The 19,923-nt window shown below is 35.5% G+C and overlaps 1 protein-coding gene across 2 annotated transcripts in view; it reads left to right on the top strand.

Moving 5' to 3' along the window:
- CWC27 (CWC27 spliceosome associated cyclophilin) overlaps positions 1-19,923 on the top strand; it is a 182,767-nt gene that overhangs the window by 148,118 nt on the left and 14,726 nt on the right. For both annotated transcript variants that reach the window (XM_039255499.1, XM_039255498.1), the window contains 2 exons: positions 996-1,105; positions 5,019-5,122. In XM_039255499.1, coding sequence (XP_039111430.1) covers positions 996-1,105; positions 5,019-5,122 — 214 coding nt within the window. The remainder of the gene's footprint in view (positions 1-995; positions 1,106-5,018; positions 5,123-19,923) is intronic.

Raw genomic sequence — 19,923 nt, 5'->3', positions numbered from 1 at the left:
ATATTAATTTTTTGTGATGACATCAAATTGAACTTATGTATTTGTTGTTGTTATTGTTGTTTTAACTGGAGAACAAAAGTGGTAGGTAATTGGAAAATCAGTGTTGAAAGACTGTATCTTATAAGGCAGGAGAATAATGTAAATTAGCATTGCTGAATTTTAGGAATATCTTAATTGCTTAAATATTTTTAATGTTTATCTTTTAGAGAGAGACAGAGTATAAGTTGAGAAGGGGCAGAGAGAGAGGGAAACACAGAATTCGAAGCAGGCTCCAGGCTCTAAGCTGTCAGCACAGAGCCCAATGTGAGCCTCAAACCCAGAGACCATGAGAGTCTTTGACCTGAGTCAAACTCAGGTGCTTAACTGACTGAGCCATCCAGGTGCTCCGAAAAATCTTAAATATTTTATTTTATTTTTTTATATTTTTATTTATTTCTAGGAGAGAGAGAGAGAGAGACAGAGTGAGCAGGGGAGGGTCAGAGAGAGAGGGAGATACAGACTCTGAAATAGGCTCCAGGCTCTGAGCTGGCAGTCAGCACAGAGNGGGTCAGAGAGAGAGGGAGATACAGACTCTGAAATAGGCTCCAGGCTCTGAGCTGGCAGTCAGCACAGAGCCCGACGCGGGGCTCGAACCCACAAACTGCGAGATCATGACCTAAGCGAAAGTCGGATGCTTAACCGACTAAGCCATCCAGGCGCCCCAAATCTTAATTATTTTAAAAGTGAGATAGATAATTTTATAGTCAAACAAATGACAACTACAATAGTGCAGTATATAATAAAGGTGTTTATAAAATTGGTTGATAAATTAACATCAGTCACTTTCTAGCCGAGGCAATAGTTGTGGAGCTGGCGGAGTTTATTGGTTTGATTTTTTAAATGAGTGAAAACCAATCCCAGGTTTTGACGTCATCTTCTGTAATAAGCATAGATGTTAATATGAAACCACCCAGCCTTTTTACTATTTATTCTAAGAACATTCTATTATTCTTCAGAAGAAGAAACTGCTTCTGATGGTGCTATTGCAGAATACAGAAGAGAAAAGCAAAAGTATGAAGCTCTGAGGAAGCAACAGGCAAAGAAGGGAACTTCCCGGGAAGATCAGGTAATGTCACAAATCAAAATCCATTTGTAATTCATTGCCTTTTAATTGTCTTCAAGTGTTGCTAATGGAGCCTAATTTGATAAGACAGTGGGAAAGCACTACCTCTTAAAAATGAAAAATTATATATTCGCATAGGGAAGGGTGACAAGGACCTTGGCCACTCATGTTCTTTCCAGATATTAAAGGCAAAAAGCCTAAAAACTTTCAGCTTTCAACCTTGTTCTCCCATATCAAGCTAAGAATCTTGTAAAGCCACATATTCTTAGATATCCAGCTAGAACTTTGTCTGAGTAAATATTATGAAGTGGAAAAGCGGTGATTATAAATGATGAAGAGGTCTCTTCTAGCCCGTTATCTCACATGAAAGATCTCACAGTATCTCAGAGCTCTGCTTAAAACTGTACACTGCCTGCAAATAAGGCAATATTGTAAGTAATATTGCAGAACTCTGCTTATTGCAAATAATTTCTGCATCTTTAAGAATAAAAGAAGATTGTTAGAAATAATAAAAATAGATAGTTCAACAATTTGAAATCAGTTGTACACACCATACAACCCTTCCCAGTCAATAAAATAAGTCTCTTCAGTAAATCTCTTCATATTGAAAAGCTAGGGGGAAGACCAAAACCATTTATTTTTGGTGCTGCCGTATATATGTATATACATATACACATATACATATGTATATATATATATTTGACAACATGCTATAAAGTACATTATTAACTTGTTTTCATGGAGTCACAAAGCTCTTTGAATAGCAACTACAGTCACTTTACTCACAGAGATACCCTAAGCATCATTCTTAATCATGTACTCTTCTTTTTTACCTCCTAGCAAATAATTATTAAGAAGCTACCATGTAGTAATCACTGTATTTGGTGTTAAACAAGGTGGACACCTCCCTATCCTCTCTGAGCTGTTAGGGAAAAGAGCCAGTTAAACAAGTAATACCAATAAAAGAAGGTGAGCATTCTGTCAGGTTAAGTATAGGGAACTATGTAAATGTATAACAGTAGGACTTAACATGGGCTAAGAATCTGGGAAAGCCTCCTTGAGAAAATGAATGGTCAGTGAACTTTGAAGGTTGAATAGGAGATAGGTGGCCAGACAAAAGGAAGCATATATGAGAAATCTTTGATCTGTTTGCAAAGAACTATAAAACATGTTAAGCACGACTATAACAAACTAAGAGAAAGATGATGCAGGAGAGGGAAGCAGAAACCAACCCATGCAAGGCATTTCTGAGCCACATTAAGAAATTTATTTTTACCCTTAGGTCAGGGGGGTAGCCATTGAAAGAAGGAAATGACATGTTCTCATTTGCACTTCGGGAAGATTCCTCCAACCTGGATGCAGTATAGAGAATATACTGGACCCAGGGCAGGACTAGAGAGGCAGAGGCCAGTTGAAGAGACTCTTCTGTGTAGATATGCATGCATGAAGTCGGCCAAGGCAGGACCTCTTCAAAATAGTTTCCTCCTACTAGGAAGACTCTCACCATGCTGAAGAGCCATGCTATAAGTAGTTGATCATTCATTCCTTCAGCAGAAACCAGAAGACCAACTCCCCTAGAGATGCCAAACAGAAAAGCCCCTATGCAAATCCCATCTTCTTTATCCTATGTTGTGCCCTATTATTTTTGTGATGTTTGCTTTTCCACCTAGTGTCGTCTTCTCCTGTCTTTCAAACACAGCTAGACAAAGTCCACTCTCGAATATAGGAGAAGCTAAGAGAGGCCAAGAGGATGTTTTTTGTTTGTTACAGTCCCCTTTCTTTGAGCAAATGCCAGTAGCACATTAACTGGCTCTAAAAACAGACTGCCCTGCCACTTTCAAAACTCAAGGGGAAAGATCCAGGTCTAGCATAATTTTCTAGAAGTTTTTAAATTTCATTCCACTAAGAAGTCTCCTCTGTTTTCATTTTCCTTTATGCTTCCAGAAAAGACATTTCCAAGTGTACAAAGGCCCACCATTAAAAAATGATGGGGCATACTTTTAAGCTATAGATAGATATAGAAATATGATTTTAGAGATATATTTTATATAACATACATAAAGATATATAAGCTCATACACATACACAAAAATTTAAAAAAAAAAAAACACCTAAAAAGCCTTAGGATATGTACCAAAATGTCAAAAATTGATAGTCTTAGTGATGGGATAATAGATACTTTTGTTTTGCTTCTCCTTATTTTCTAATATTTCTAAATTAAACTCTTATTATAAAGCGAATACATGAAAAGTTTGTAAGCAAAAGAGTTTTTAACGAATAAGGTTTAAAAACAAGGGATGCCTTCTTTTTATGTTAACACTGTTTAAAGAGCTTAATCTTTTAATTACTCTTCTGGAAACATAAAATATCTAAACCCTAATGCGCTAGGCAGCCCTCTGAATGCCCATACAGATATTCTTCTGTAGGAATTTAGTGTTTCCTCCAAAACTCATCCTATTTCCAAGTGGACACTATGGCAATGAGTATATTTTCATCTGTTATCCATGTGGGCATTAAATTTTGCAGAAAGCACGTAAGGCACTTTCACTATCATTTTTAGTAGTAACTGCTTTTGTTTCTTGTACTGTCTATCTTTATTGAGCTTCAATAAAGAGATCACCAAATATTGAGATCACCAAAACCTGCTTAATTTTTCCATGAACTGTGGTCTCAATGGTATTTCCTAGATAAATTACAGACCCTAACAATTTATTCTGATGCTTTACTCTACTTGTTATTCACATGTTGAACTATCATACCTCTTTTTCCTTATGAAATGTGAATATTTTAGTACTGAATTCAATGGGTTAGTCTCTTAATAAGTCATCTAATTTTTTTTTAGACAGGTAGTACTTCATCCCGTTTCACAATTAGGTACTTTTTTAAACTGTAGGATAAAAAAAAATTTCAGCTTTTGTTCTCTACTCAAATTCTGGAGTAAGCTGTTAAGTTATAGCAAGGGGACCGTGTAATTACAAAACTGTAGGCACTTGTTTCTCACAAAGGACATGGGAGACAAACAAAAATCATAGAAATTGTGCCCTTTTCTTAAAAGCCTACTGAACATGGTATTTATGGCCCACTTCTTTTACTTAACAATAGAATGTAGGGGGACCTGGGTGGCTCAGTCGGTTAAGCATCCGACTTCAGCTCAGGTCATGATCTCGTAGTTCGTGGGTTCGAGGCCCATATTGGGTTCTGTGCTGGTAGCTCAGAGCCTGGAGCCAGTTTCAGACTCTGTCTCTCTCTCTCTCTCTCTCTCTCTCTCTCTCTCTGCCCCTCCCCTGCTCATGCTCTGTCTCAAAAATAAACTATAAAAAATTTTTTAAAAAAACAATAAATGGAATGCCTCTTGTATATAATTTTTAATAGTGTAATAGCATATTCATTGCTTTTTACCAAATTTTTCAAGTTCATTACTGATAGACATTTAACATGTTTTCATTTTTCCATTTGTTGTAATATGGCTGCAGTGTACATCTTTTCCATAAGCCATCTTCTGTTTCATATTATTTTTCTTCATGTATTCCCAGGATTGAAGTGATTGAATCAAAGGGAATGATCATCTTAAAGTTTTGATAAATTTAAATAGCTTTCTAAAAATATCACTCCTTAAAAATTAGCCATTAACAAGCATGCATTTTAAGGTTTAAGCATCTTCTATATAAGCAACTTAATGTTCCCCAAATCAGAAAATAGTCACATATGCCTGAGGAAAACGTCAGTGCAAATGCAAACAGGGCATTGTCAAGGTTTTTGAATAACAATCACTGCTGGAGTTTTGGGTTTTTTCCCTTCAAAATTAAAAATGTATCTAAGTCTAAGTGATTCAAATTTTTTCTACCAAATTCCAGTGTCTCTTTTAAAATTATATTTATCCTTATCAGAAAACTTAGCAATGTAATCATTTTTTCAGACCCTGGCGCTGCTGAACCAGTTTAAATCTAAACTCACTCAAGCAATTGCTGAAACTCCTGAAAACGACATTTCTGAAGCAGAAGTAGAAGATGATGAAGGATGGTAAGGGCTTTGATTTCTCTGTATTAACCATGAACAAATAGGCTCAGAGCAGAGGCACTATTAGGATATTAGGGCATTTCCACTATGTCATCCTTTTTATCCCCACTGAACTTCACCTTTAATCACATCCTAGTCATTATAGCGCCTCAGCACCTTTTGACTTCATTTCACTTCAGTAAGCATTTATTGAGTGCTTGGTGTGTTCCCAGTATTGTGCTAGCCAGTGGAAAATATACAAAGAAATATGTGACACTCTCTTTGTCCTAAATAACTTTTTAATAATGTAGAAAAGATAAAATTCACATTATACAGCTAGAAACCAGCCTCAAAAGATTCTAAATCATTAATTTTTTACACTTTCCCAGAAACATTTTAGGAGTCAGTAATACATTTCATAATCCTACTAAGTTTCTCTTAAAATTTATGACCTACAAGATCCTAGCAATTCATACACAGTCAACTTATTTTTCCTCTGGCTGTTTTTCAGCTTTCTAAGACACTGATAAGAAATAAAGGAATTAATGACTTATACATGTCCTGTGCTTAACACTTTATCCTATACTGGCAAAAAGGGAAAAAAAAAAAGAAATAAGAATTGTGCTTTTCCTTATCACCCTCCTCTGTCCTCCAGTTGACTTCACATGTAGTATATTAGGACTCCCCACACCTAACTGCCCTCACCTCCCACTACACCCTGGCTCAAGCACATTGCTCCCGAGAGCAAGCCAAAGGGTCACCCCCACATATGACTCACCCTCTGGAGCCTCTGAACTGTCACATGTACCATTAGCCCAACCCAGAATCACAGCCTCACTCCTCTCTGCCAGACAGCATCTCTCTGCTCGTTCAAAACTGCTCAACACTCCCATCCTCCAGGAAACCAGTCAGCACTCACAAATCTAGAGGGTGGAGGAAAGAGGGCTGGGACACACGTTTAAAAAGACATAAAAACACTTATTAAGCAAACATTTAAGCAAGTAGGATCTTTCAACTGTATACAACTTTAATCAAAAGGACTGAGGGGATGATGATTTGAATGGAATGAATCTGACCTCCCTTAGGACCCTGAAGTACTTATATATTTCCCAATATGTAGTTTCTGTATGGTCTAGGTTATGTGTTATTTTTTTTTTTTTAACCCTGAGACTCTTTTAATTGGTTTCTATTACTTATGTGTGTTTGTTTATACTTAAGTTCAAACTTGCTTAAAGGCAGAAGCTGGCTCCTCCCACAGTTGTGTACCAAAGGTGAAGGCTCAGTGAGTGCTGACTGACCCTTAGAGACAAATGCACATTACATAGAAGAACTTTCTGTTTTTTATATGACTGGACAGGTTTAGTTTTATTTTGGATTCCCTGAATGTCTCAAAATATCTTTCAAATGTTTTGGGTTCAGCCACCACACAGAAAAATGTTTTGCCAAGTCCTCTTCCCCTTATTTTTGAATCCATATGCATTTTTTAAGGAAATATGATCCATGTGTTTCTGATTCATTTACACTTAACTCATCAAGATGGTGTTTTGTAAGAGCAGTTTGATGCCCAATAAGTTTTTTTAACCTTTTTATAAGCCATTTAAGTCCTTTTTTATTGAACAGGAAAGTCACCAACAAATTTAAACCCAGAAATTTCATTTGAAACCCATAACATGCAGGATTCAAATTTACTTTTAACTTGGCAAGACCATTTAACTTCCCAAGGTTCTTCCTAGCCACTTGTTTCCATATTCTCTCATTGTGAATTCCTCATTAGCTTCAGACGTGTCAGTGTTTTTAAAATCATTCTTGCTTTTGATGTGATTTCACAGTACACTCCATGTTCTAACATCCTCATTAGAAAGTAAACAAATGGGAAAAAAAAAAAAAGTAAACAAATGCAGAAACCTTACCAGATGGTAAAATCACTGGTCAGTGATGTTGACCACTTCTCCATCTGGGGAACAAAAATACGTGGAAAAGGAAGGGTAAGCAAGTTAAAGACTTACCAGGTCTTCAGGGGGTTCATTTCTACTTTTAGTTACAGTATCCTAAACAGAAAGTCAGAACTATCCACTGTGTACCTATGCATTTTTAGTATTTGTTTTATCTACATCTAATAAAAAATACCTTCAGTGTTTCAAGGCACTACACAGAATCATACAGAACACACAGGACTCTTTTTACTGCAATACAGACTATTGAAGTGTTGTAACCTGATAAGAAACAACATCCTTTCTGTTCATAAATACACCCGTTCAAGTTTATCAGGTCTCTGGTGATTTAGACCATCTCTCATAAAGTATATTCTGCTCAGAAAAGAAGTCTTATATTCAAAATGATTTATGGCAAATATTATGAGTGCATGGCATGTGCATGTGTGTTATGCATAAATTACATGGTTACCAGACTATTTTGTAGGTCACGGTTACCGCTTTTCTAAGAAGTGAAAGTCAGCCAGTGCTGTACTACACTGTCAGGGTCTGTTATCTGGGGTAAAATGATTGCTTCTCAGACATTTTTATGTGTCCGCATGAGTGACCACACATTGAGGGATCATTTTCATTTTCTGTCAAGATAGAAACCATTACCAATTTGTTATGTTTTCTTTTACTTGGCAAACTGTTCTGTTCGCATTTTTGGCTGAGCTGCTGTATTGGCATGGTATACAACAGACATTTGGGTACCATTCAACAGCATTCTACTTTTTTATGCAAAAAAAAAAAAAAGTGGGAGGGGGAGAGAAGAAAAGAAATATGATTCTATTGTAAACACTGTATATGGTGTTTGATAATTACTCCCAGATTTCACTGTCTAACGAGGCATTTAAAGAAGTGTTATTAGTAGATCTAAGCTGAAATGCATGATAGAAATTTTTCACTCAAAATTATTAGGATTCTTCCTTTGTTGGGAGGTATATTGCCAATATTTGGTGGCAGTGATGGCTCCCAGACTCCAGCATAGCAGCTAAAGTAGCCTCTTTGCCACTACATTCCTTCCTCCCACAGCATCACACTCTTATAGCTATAGAATCTTCAAGCATGGATTTTATAAAACCGATTAGATACATGGCAGGAGTCATCAGCCAGCAGATTCATATGACCATGTGGATGAAGTCCATATGCCATTTTGGGTTTGGTTAGATAAAGCTTGGTTAGCTCCCAAAAAAGTTTTGAGATAGCTGTTTATGACAAGAAAGAAGAGAGACATAAAAAAGAAAGCCACCTGCTCCTACAGAACAAAATCAGCATTCCAAGGAGAGGAAAAAAATTAAATCTATGAGAGTAGAGTGTGATCTTGTGAACGTTTAACTATTTACTACAATATTCCACTGAAATTTTTTTCCAGATTGTTAAATCAAAGATTAATCTAATGCTTTGCAATAAATATGTATGATAAAATAATAAACAATATAAAGGTCTATTAGCCTTCCTCCCTCCTCTTCTCATCTCTCTCCCCTCCACCACTTTCCCATAGTACTTACAGTATTCAGAATTCTGAGAATTAGAGGAACACTAATAATGACATGGTTGCCTCAAGTAAAGATTTTAATAATTACTTTTAATATATAAGGAAAAGATGTTCACTATACCAGAACTAGATTACAGAGTCCTCAAAAAAAGTAAATAAAAATTGCCTGTGATCCCCAACTCAACAATAAACATCATTAATTTATATGCTTCCAGATATTTTCATGCCCATATTTTAGGAAAAAATAAAATCATATAATCCTATAATCTTATAACTTGCTTTCAGCTATATATTGCTCTCACCCATATACAGTAAATACCTTCCCTTGCCATACATAATTTTATGATTAACTTTTATATTTTTGTATTAGGCCACATAGTATGCCTTTATAGTACGATAAACCAATTTCCTTGATCAGTCCCATGTTGTTGGATGTAATGCACACCCATGTGTCTTCATCGTTTCCATTTTTCTCCAGATCAATTTCCAAAATGGAATTTCTTAGTCAGTGGGTATGCATATTAGGCTTCTGCTAAATATTTTCAAATGGCCCTCCCAAAATGTCATTCCAGTTTATACTCACAAGTAAGTATCATTTTTATGACTTGCTTTTAGGGCTGTTAGAATCTCAAGAATTAATTAAGGTATTTTGCAGTACTTAGTGAAAGACAATAATGTTTTAGAAAAAATGCTTTGCCCTTGTAAAGTTTTAAAAAATAAGCAGTCTGGTTTGATTCTGGTTTTAATAATTTATCATAACTCTTCAAGATCCTCAGGTCTAAATGGTTTTGTTCTTGGTTCTGAAAAAATTATCCTTCTAAGATAATCTTATAGGTTAGGACTTTGGAATCTGGATTCTTTTTTGTTTTTGTTTTTCAGTTTTATTACTGCACATTGGCTTGCATTAAAAATCAATTTGTCCGTCAGTCATTGTTTATGCTAGAGATTAGAGTTTGAGAACCAATATGTATTTAGCAGGAGGTAGTTTTCAAGTGTTCCTATGAAGTTAACATAGCATAGAAGAAATAAGAACCAGTTGTCTGAGTATTCAAAACTGTGAAAATTTAATAATTGCAGGTGTAAAAAAAAAATATTGACTGTTAGGCCCATTCAGACCTCCTTATAAGATACCATTAAAGGACAAAGCTTCACCTCATTGGCAAAGCTTTAAACACCTTTTATATATAATAAATACTGTAATTTGTATCAGGTTTAGGCATGTATTGAGTGAAGGGTACAATGACTACAAACGAATATTTTAATTATAGTCTCCACTTTATTTAATCAGGACTTTGCCAAGCATGGGTAACAAGTCAGCATAGACAAACCCAAATACAGGTATAAGGACAGATGCTGTGAGAATAATGAAAACTCACATTAGCCACATGGGATATCTTCTTTACCCATTAGCATTAGCCAGGACAGCAGGTCTCACATTTTTTCTCTGGACCCCTTTATACTCTTAAAAATTAGTGAGGACTCCAAAGAGCTTTGATTTGTATAGAACCTATCTATTGATATTTACCTTACTAGAAGTTAAAACTAAAGAATTAAAATCACTTAAAAATAATAATGAACCCATTTCATGTTAACATAAATAAAAATTGTGTGAAGAATCATTATATTTTCATAGGAGAAAATCTAGTAGAAAAGATTTTTGAGTGGCACTGATTTACCTTTTTTTTTCAATTTACCTTTTTTCACATATCTCCCAACATCGGACATAACAGAAGCAGCCAAGGTCTCATATCTTCTTCTTCACTCTATTTTGATCCCACATATCATGTATTCTCGGAAAATTCCACTGTACATTCATAAGGACAAGAGTGAAAATGAAAAAGACAAATAATCTTTCAGTATTCATACTAAAATAATTTTGACAGTAGAGACACAGCGATGCCCAAGTCACACTTTGAGAACTGATGGACTAAAGCATCCTTAGTCATTGTGTGTGTCACGATGATTCGTTCTGGTAGCTATAATAACCCAGTTTTAAGTCCTGGGAAGCTTTATTCAACTTCCCAGTTTGTGACCCTTGCTCTCAAGGAGTACCAAAGTAGTGCTTTCTGAATTAAATGTGCCCAGCCTATTGACCTAGACCTGCTTACAACAGAATTCTTACCATGCTCATAGCAACTACAAACTGGCCTTTAACTGTTTGTTTTTTTTCATTTTCAGAAAGGTTTTGTAATAGGCTTTTTTAAAGCAGCTTTAGACTCACAGCAAAATTAAGAAGAAAATATAAGGAGTTCCTATATTCCTCTTCCTCCCTCCTCTGCAACACACAGCCATCACAACTATCAATTATCCCATACCGGAATGGTATGTGTGACAAATGATGAACCTACCTTCACACATCATTATCTCTTAAAGGCCTCAGTTTACATTAGGGCTCACTGTCATGATGTATATTCTATGGGTTTGGACAAATGTATAATGACATGTATCCACCATTATAGTACAGTACAGAACAGTTCTACTACCCTAAAAATTCTCTATGTTCTGCCTATTCATCTCTCATTTTCCCACTAATGCTAGCAACCACAAATGATTTTACTGTGTGCACAGTTTTGACTTTTCCAGAATGTTATATAGTTGGGATCAGAGAGTATACAGTTTTTTCGGGTTGGCTCTTTTCACCTAGTAATATGCATTTAAGATTTCTCCATGAACTTTATGCTTTCATGGCTCTTTTTTTAGTGCCAAGTAATATTCCTTGTCTGTATGTAGCACAGCTTACTTATACATTCACCTACTAACGGACATCTCAGCTGCTTTCAAGTTTTGGCAGTCATGAATAAAGCTGCTGTAAACATCCATGTGTTAAGTTTTTGTGTGGACATAAGTTTTAGGGTAAATACCAAGGAGCATAATTACTATATCATATGGTAAGAGCATGTTTAGTTCTGTAAGAAACTGCCAAACTATCATCCAGGGTGGCTTGGCCATTTTGCTTTCCTATTGCAATGGATGAGAGTCCCTGTTGCTCCACTTCCTGATCGGAATTTGATGTTCTCCATGTTTTAGATTTTGACCCTTCTGACAGGTGTGGAGTAGTATTTCATTGTTCTTTTAATTTGCAGTTCCTCAGGGACCTACGGTGGTGATCGTCTCTCCACATGCTACTTGCCATCTCTATAGCTACTTTGATGAGGTGTCTGCTAAGGTTTTTAGCTCACTTTTCAATCGAGTTGTTCATTTTCTTGAGTTTTAAGAGTTCTTTGTATATTCAGGTATGTCTTTTGTAAATACTTTCTCCCAGTCTGTGCCTTGTCTTCTTATTCTCTTGGTACTGTTTTTCACACAGCAGAAGTTTTTAATTTCCGTGAAATCCAACTTATCCATTGATTGTTTCATGGATCATGCCTTTGGTGTTGCATCTAATAGCCAAGATCATCTAGATTTTCTCCTACATTATCTACCAGTAGTTTTACATTTTTGCATGTTGCAAAAATTTAGGTCTCTGATCCATTTTGTGATGATGTATAATTAACATACAGTATTATAAAAAAAAATACAGTATTATATTAGCTTCAGATGTATGACACTGATCCAATTAACACTCACCAGGACAAGTGTAGTTCCGACTTGTCACCATACAACGTTTTTAAAATATTATTGACTATATTCCCTATGCCTTACTTTTCATCTCTGTGACTTATTTATTTTGGTCTATGATCCACTGTAAATTATTTTGTGAAGGCTGTGGGATCTGTTTCTAGATTCACTTTTTTTCTTTTTTGCTTGTGGAGTATTTACATTTTCACAAACATTTTGGTTTTGGCAAGTCTGCAGTTACTTTAATGTGTAATCTCATCATTTCTTTTATAACCAGCTGTTAAGTATATCTTGAGCCAATTATCAGCTACTCACCTAATAAGATTTGCAAAATAAGTGACAGTAGAAATCACTTCTACTTGACTTTAAAGTAAATATATACCCTTTTTATGCTTTTTGTTCATATTCTTCTACTGGTAGTAGGAGATAAAGGTGGTGCTGAATCCAACCAATTCATTCTTTTTTTAATTTTTTTTTAATGTTTTATTTATTTTTGAGAGAGAGAGAGAGAGAGAGAGAGAGAGAGTGTGTGTGTGTGTGTGTGTGTGTGTGTGTGTGTGTAAGCAGGTGAGGGGCAGAGAGAGAGGGAGACACAGAATCTGAAACAGGCTCGAGGCTCTGAGCTGTTCCACACAGAGCCCAATGTGGGGCTCAAACCCACAAACTGTGAGATCATGACCTGAGCCAAAATCAGACACTTAACTAACTGAGCCATCCAGGTGGCCCCCATCCAATTCATTCTTGAAGCAAATATTTGCATGTGATATATTTCAGGCATGCTGCTAGGACCTTAATGCTATCTTCCCTCATTTAACACTCATAGGGCTCATCGGTTAGGGACCGATGGGGGTTGAGGGACCGATAGGGATGAGGGTTTCTTTTTTACAACTCTATTAGATAATCAATATTATTCCCATCCTATAAATGAGGAAACTTAGAAAGTTAGGTTATTTGTCCAAGATCACACAGTAATAAATAGTGAGGATCTTGGTCACACTTAAGAGCCCATGCCACTTCCAGAACACCAACTTCTACCAACAGTGATTTTAACATGAACTAATAAAAATGAGGGGTGGGGGAAATCAACTTGACTTTCAAAGACCATAGATTCTAGATAATAATATCTGTCTTCTGGAGCTGGTTACAGCATATATATCATTCATTCTGATCTTTGGAATACTTTTCACATTCTTTTCAAGAAATGCACCACTGTGGAGGGTCTCTATAATCCTACATATTGAATTATGTTTTAATTATACAATGAGCTATTAAATCAGACTGCCTGAACAAACAACCTCTATTGCAAGTCTTAATTTCTTAACCTATAAAGCGGAGATAACAATATATACCTCAGGGTATTATTAGAATTAAATGAGGTAATTCATGTAAAGTGGTTATAAAGTTACAAAGTGCCTGACTCTAAGGAAATGCCCAGGAAATACTAGGTGTGAGGGAGGGCGCAGGATGCATGGTGCTGGGGTAATACTGGTAAGGCCTCACAAATTACTCAAGCATTACTAAGTAAACATTCTAAATTAAACTGACAAATTGTTAGATATACAGTCATCTTGATATAATAATATCAAAGTAAAATAATATATAAAGAAAAGGCAAATGTTAATTTACCTCAGTTATATTGTCTGTGACCTAGAAGGAATGTAGATCTATTCATTAAACTTGCTAGTTGTGCATGATGGTTCTATTTTAAAATCTGTTGAGAAAAGGAGAAAAGTATTATAAAGCAGATTGTTTAGCTGAATCCAGATTATAAAACCCAAAGGCTTCCAGAGTTTAGTTAATATAAATTCAGCACTCATAGAGAAAGAAGAGGAGAGTGGACAAGACTACCTTTTCTATGCTGGGAATATACAATCAAAATGACTTGGAATACCTCCAGAAACTTTTTTTTCTTTTTTTTTGGGGGGGGGGCTTTTTTAGCTGACAGCATTTTCAAACAGAGAAAGGCCCCTGTAGGCATAAGTAGTTCATTTTTAGTGGGAAGAAGATTTAAGGATCAAAGGTCCTTGGGATTAAGCACACTGTAGTAAAAAAAATCATTTCACGGTGGGAGTTACAGTTAGCAACCAAGCCAGTATAAAATGAAAGCAGCCATTATACACAGACCATCAAGAATATATGAACAAAAGTGCTATTACTTTAAACATATCTCAAAGTTAAATGATCCTTAAAGCAGGATAGAAAAACCCAAGTACTAAGGTTCCAGGTGAAATTTAGTAAAAGAAGATGCAGTTGTTTGTATTCCTAAAAATAGAATTTTTGCAGATTTTTTAAACTGTTTAAATTTTTTTAATTTGTATCATTTTCTTTTAGAGAATTATTAGATAAAATTAATACTCATTGTCATATTGATTTTTCAAATAACGTCCTTTGTGTTCATAATACAGTCTATATAAAAAATATTGAAAAAGGACAGGAAAGAAAAAATCACTAGTAATTTCATACCCCACAGAGAATCATCATTAATGCTTTGGTCCATATTATACTTTTCTCAAGACTGGAAAAATTTATTCTATTTTTCATTAGGAGTCTTTCATGAGTGGGGCGCCTGGGTGGCCTAGTCGGTTAAGCGTCCAACTTTCGCTTAGGTCATGATCTCGCGGTTCGTGGGTTCGGGCCCCGCATCGGGCTCTGTGCTGACTGCCAGCTCAGAGCCTGGAGCCTGTTTCAGTCTGTGATTCCCTCTCTCTCTGACCCTCCCCTGCTCACGGTGTCTCTCTCTCTCTCTCCTAGAAATAAACATTTAAAAAAAAAAAAAAGGAGTCTTTCATGAGTAAATAATCCAAGAGTTATATATATATTTTCTAAGTCCACTGTTATTTCCTTAGGTTAAAGGAAGTGAAACTGCTAAGTATTTTTTATAATTACATATAGTATATGTATATATATATTATAGTAAATTATAGAAATTGCATAGTTCTTATTTTTTAATTTTGATGAATTTTCAAAATTGTACATACCCATGTAAATACCACCAAAACAAGATCTAGAACATTTAGATTACCCCTGAAAGTTCCCTTATGCCCCTTTCAACCAGTTCCCTCCCCCAGACTGTGATTTTTGTCAGCTCAAGTGTGCCTTGATAACATCTTTGCTAGACTGCATTCCAGAACGTTAAATCATTTATACCTGTACCAGCAATGTATGAAGTTGCTGGTTTCTCCCTATGCTAAGTATTATGTGAGCATGTGTATGTTGTACTATATCATAGGTAACAGATATAGATACATTAATCTTTGCCAGTTTCTGCTTTGTATTATTTTGTATTTCTTTGTTTACTCATGAAGTTGAACTTTTAAAAATGTGTTAACTGGCCATTTATATTTCATCATTGTGGTGGTGGTGGTGGTTATTAAGTGTATAGTCTTTTTTTAATTAAGTGTATAGTCTAATATGGTTATATATTTCTTGCTGATTTACAAAAGCTCCTTAACATTAAGGATATTATTGGGGCACCTAGGCGGCTCATTCAGTTCAGCATCCAACATTGGCTCAGGTCATGATCTTGCAGTCTGTGAGCTCAAGCCCCGCATCCAGCTCTGTGCTAACAGCTCAGAGCCCAGAGCCTGCTTCAGATTCTGTGTCTCCCTCTCTCTCTCTGCCCCTCACCTGTTCGCGCTCCCTCTCTCTCTCTCTCTCTCTCTCTCTCTCTCAAAAATAAACATTTAAAAATATTAAAAATATTTAGGATATTATTTTTTTGTTTTAAATATTTTTACTAATTTGTCATTACCTTACAGTTTGTTTGTGAGGGCTCTGCTTTGTTTTGGCTTTGTTTTTAACGTGAAATTTTAGATGTGCATTTATAAATCTGCCAATCTTGCTCTTCATGTTTTTGGCCCAGTGTCATTCTTTAGGTTTTCATAATCCCAGGATTATATAAATAACTAGTTATATCTTTCTCTAGTATTTTTGTAGTTTTATCTGCATTTTTAATTTACATCTTTAATCTAACTAGAAATGATTATTTGGTGCATTATATTAGGTTACTCTTGTAACTTTTTTTTTTTTAATGTTTTATTTATTTCTAGGAGAGAGAGAGAGAGACAGCGTGAGCAGGGGAGGGTCAGAGAGAGAGGGAGACACAGAATCTGAAGCAGGCTCCAAGCTCTGAGCTGGCAGTCAGCACAGAGCCCGACGCGGGGCTCGAACCCACAAACCGCGAGATCATGACCTAAGCGAAAGTCGGACGCTTAACTGACTAAGCCACCCAGGCGCCCCTGTAACTTTTTTTTTATATTACTAACTTCCACAACTGAATAATCCTTTGTTTCCCCTCCCACCCCCCCCATTATTACACATGTCCTTTATCATATACTAAGAGCTTAGAAATATTTTTGGGTCAATTTCATTATTTTACATGGATTTTTCTCTCTACTCCTGTATCAGTACCTTACTGCTAAATTATTGTAGCCATATAATACTATTTAATATCTGGTAAGCAAGTTGGATCTCTATTGTTCAACACATATTTTTACTTTAAAAGCCTAAGCAACTAGATAATGTGCTCCATTTGTATTTTCTTTGAGTAAACCACACCTGGAAAAATCTTAGACAATTGAACATGGAATCCATAAAAAGGCCCCATTATTTAACAGGTGGCCACTACCTGAATTGCGACCCTAGTGCCAAAAAGGAAATAATCAGTCTTTAGACAAATTCTCTACCTTAAAAGTAATGGAAAAGCTTGCATGTGGAAAATAAGTAGCATGAGGAATAAAAAAGAATAAAATCTAGGATATGCGATTTCCAATTTATGGTATAGGTTAATAAATGTTTTTATGAGAGATTTGATTAGAATTTTTCCATCTCCCTGGTACTGAACAAAAGAAAGCACAAAGGATTAACAAAGTCATACAGTAGATAACATCTCACTTTTATTTTACATGACGTTAATCCCAGGACATCTAGGACTGCCATATATAAATGCAGGCCAAAAAATATTCTTCCAAAACATTCATTAATAATCTTCTTACTATCTACCATTTTGAATTATTAACATCCCTTATTCTCTCTGGTATTAATGCAGATAATCAAGTTAAATGTAGCAATAATGTTCTGCTCTTTGTGTACAGATAATTGAATCAGCTATGATATGTAAAATGTTGGAATTGAGCTGTTTTTAGTAGAAATTAAAGTTTTAAGAAGTAGCTAACTTTTCTAACATTTATAAAGTACCAATCTTGGGGCGCCTGGGTGGCTTAGTCGGTTAAGCATCTGACTTTCGCCTAGGTCATAATCTCGCGGTTCGTGGGTTCGAGCCCCGCGTCGGGCTCTGTGCTGCCAGCTCAGAGCCTGGAGCCTATTTCGGAGTCTGTGTCTCCCTCTCTCTCTGACCCTCCCCTGCTCACGCTGTCTCTCTCTCTCTCTCTCTCTCTCTCCTAGAAATAAATAAAAATATTTTTTTAAAAATTTTTCAAGTACCAATCTTTTTTTAAACCTATAAGCTAAATGTTATTAAATTATATGGGAAGAATTTGAAGCACAGAAAGGTTAAGTAACTTTGGTCAAGATCTCAGAAAGTGGTAGATCTCAGATATAGCTAATCATGCTTGGTTAAGTAATTTTCTTTTTTTGTGTGATTTTTATATTGCAACAGTTTCTGAGCTAGCCTACGTATTTTTCACATTTGCTTATAAAGCAGTGTCATTGTTTATTACTGTAATAATAAGGCCAAACAAGTGACTTCAGGGCTTTATTATAAATTTTTGGTCAAAAATTATCTAGCCGCCCTTAAGTCACAGCAGATATTAAGTCCTTGTCCCTAATATTATAATCCCTTTAATCTGAAAAATTAAAATTCAGAAAGTTATTTAAAAGTTTAACTGGAACAAGAAGTTCTTGCCATATTTACCCAGAATTTTCCATGGGAATATAGAGAAGAGTGGTTATAAATATGGGATTTGGAATCAGACCTGATTTGAATCCCCAAATGGAAATTTATTAGCTGTGTGATTAAGGCAAATTGTATAATCCTTTCTAATCCTGTTGCTTAAACTAACTGGATACTAAATAGTACCTTTCAGATAGGTTAGTTTGTAGATTGCATGAAACATGTTTTTAAAGGATTTAACAGGATGTCAACATTCAGTAAATGTTTTTTTGTTCTTATTTTTGATGTTGTTATTGACATTTTTGAAAATTAATTTCTCTGTATTTGACTGTCAATAGATCTATCAAGATGAGGATTAGAATTTATACCATTTCTATAATGTTTGACAGGGTTTTTTTGGTTTTGTTTTCCTAACTAACCCATAATTAATTGCAGTGGTTAAGTTTAGTTTCTATCATGATTCTTTCTGGGATAAAACAAATTTGACATTTAATATTTTCATGGTAGACAGTAATGCCTCATTAATGAAATAGTTATTTTTTTCCCTTGAGACTGGTGCTAAAAATGGGGGGAGGGGATATCAACTATAAATAAAATTTAAATATAAAGCAAAAGAACATCATCACTTTAGAGAGCATAAAATTATAAATTCAGTGAAAGGTGTTTTTCTTCTGTTTCTCTCTCTTAGCCAAATTCTAAGGTAGTGATAAAATGAAGCAAGAGGAAATATGATTATAGACTTGGTTCCCTAATTGGTATTCATTTTATAAAGGACTGTAAATAATGCTCCAGAAGACCAATGAGGTTCTTTATAAATAGGACCTTGTCAGAGTTGCTGACCCTGGAAAGGCAGTTATTTCCATTGTAAGCCCTCTGTCCAATCCCTGAAGTCACCTCTTTTTCTCCCTTTTTCTTCTGAATAAAGAAAGCTCTTCTGTATTTACTCTCCTTTCACACAGTTTGACCTGAAATAAGTTTCTATCTCATTAGGTAAGTGTGCTTTGTTCATTGATTTGTTGAGAGAGACGGGCAGATAGCCATGTACCCCAGCTGCTTACCAGGCCTTTTTGACTGGGAACTCCATCTTCCCAAATTGTTTTGTTAGTTCACCAGCCACAGATTAAATGTTATTGGCTGAGCAGTTGGTTAAACCCCAGGGCAGGTGTAAGAATGCATATTACAGATTTATTCTGGAAAGCCTCTTAAGTCTTTCCACCTGTGCTCTACTGAGAGTGTGAAGCATGTTAGATAGGCAACAAGGCTGAGAAACTATTCCCATATTGCTGAAGATATTTTGAAAATTACATCCTTCACTTTTGCTCCAACAATACTCAGTATTTATTAAAGACACTCAATAATACAAGGATTATTTTTTCTTTTTAACTAAGGGAAACAAAAAGCTTTCTTAACATGTGGCTTTTCAAAACCCCAAACCAAGGGAGAAATATTAACATTTATTCAAAATTTAGAAGAAAGGAAGTTTTCCTATGTCAATGATGAACAGTAAAAGAAATTCCACTAGTTTTTATCTTTGTTTTCTTTTTCCATAGGCCAGTGTCTTGCTTGCTTTACCTCATGTTCTGTTTTCCTATACTGATTTTCATTTGTTTCAAATATTTCAGTGTTTTTCTTTTCTTTTTTGTTACTGTTGTCCTACTGTCAATATTTAAATCTCTTCTAAGTTTTGGCCATTTCTATTTGCATTTTTCTCTGCTTCCTTTACGTCACTGTTTCTGTTTCCCACTTTGACTCTTCTTTTGTCCTTTTCCTCCTTGATTTCCTTCTTTTATTTAATTTCTGCTGTTTCTCAGTCATCTCTGTCGTGTGCTGACTTGCTCTGCTGGACATGAAGAATACCAGTGACCTCATTTTGCTGGACTTTTTGTATATACTTTGATCTTTGGCCTCATTCATGTTTTGTCTGTCCGTCTCTTCATATGAATTACTG

The sequence above is a fragment of the Hyaena hyaena genome, unplaced genomic scaffold, assembly GCF_003009895.1.
Source record: "Hyaena hyaena isolate Hyena2069 unplaced genomic scaffold, ASM300989v1 scaffold_530, whole genome shotgun sequence".
NCBI lineage: Eukaryota > Metazoa > Chordata > Mammalia > Carnivora > Hyaenidae > Hyaena > Hyaena hyaena.
Note: the sequence above shows the minus strand (reverse complement) of the source record. Positions and strands in the feature narration are given on the sequence as shown.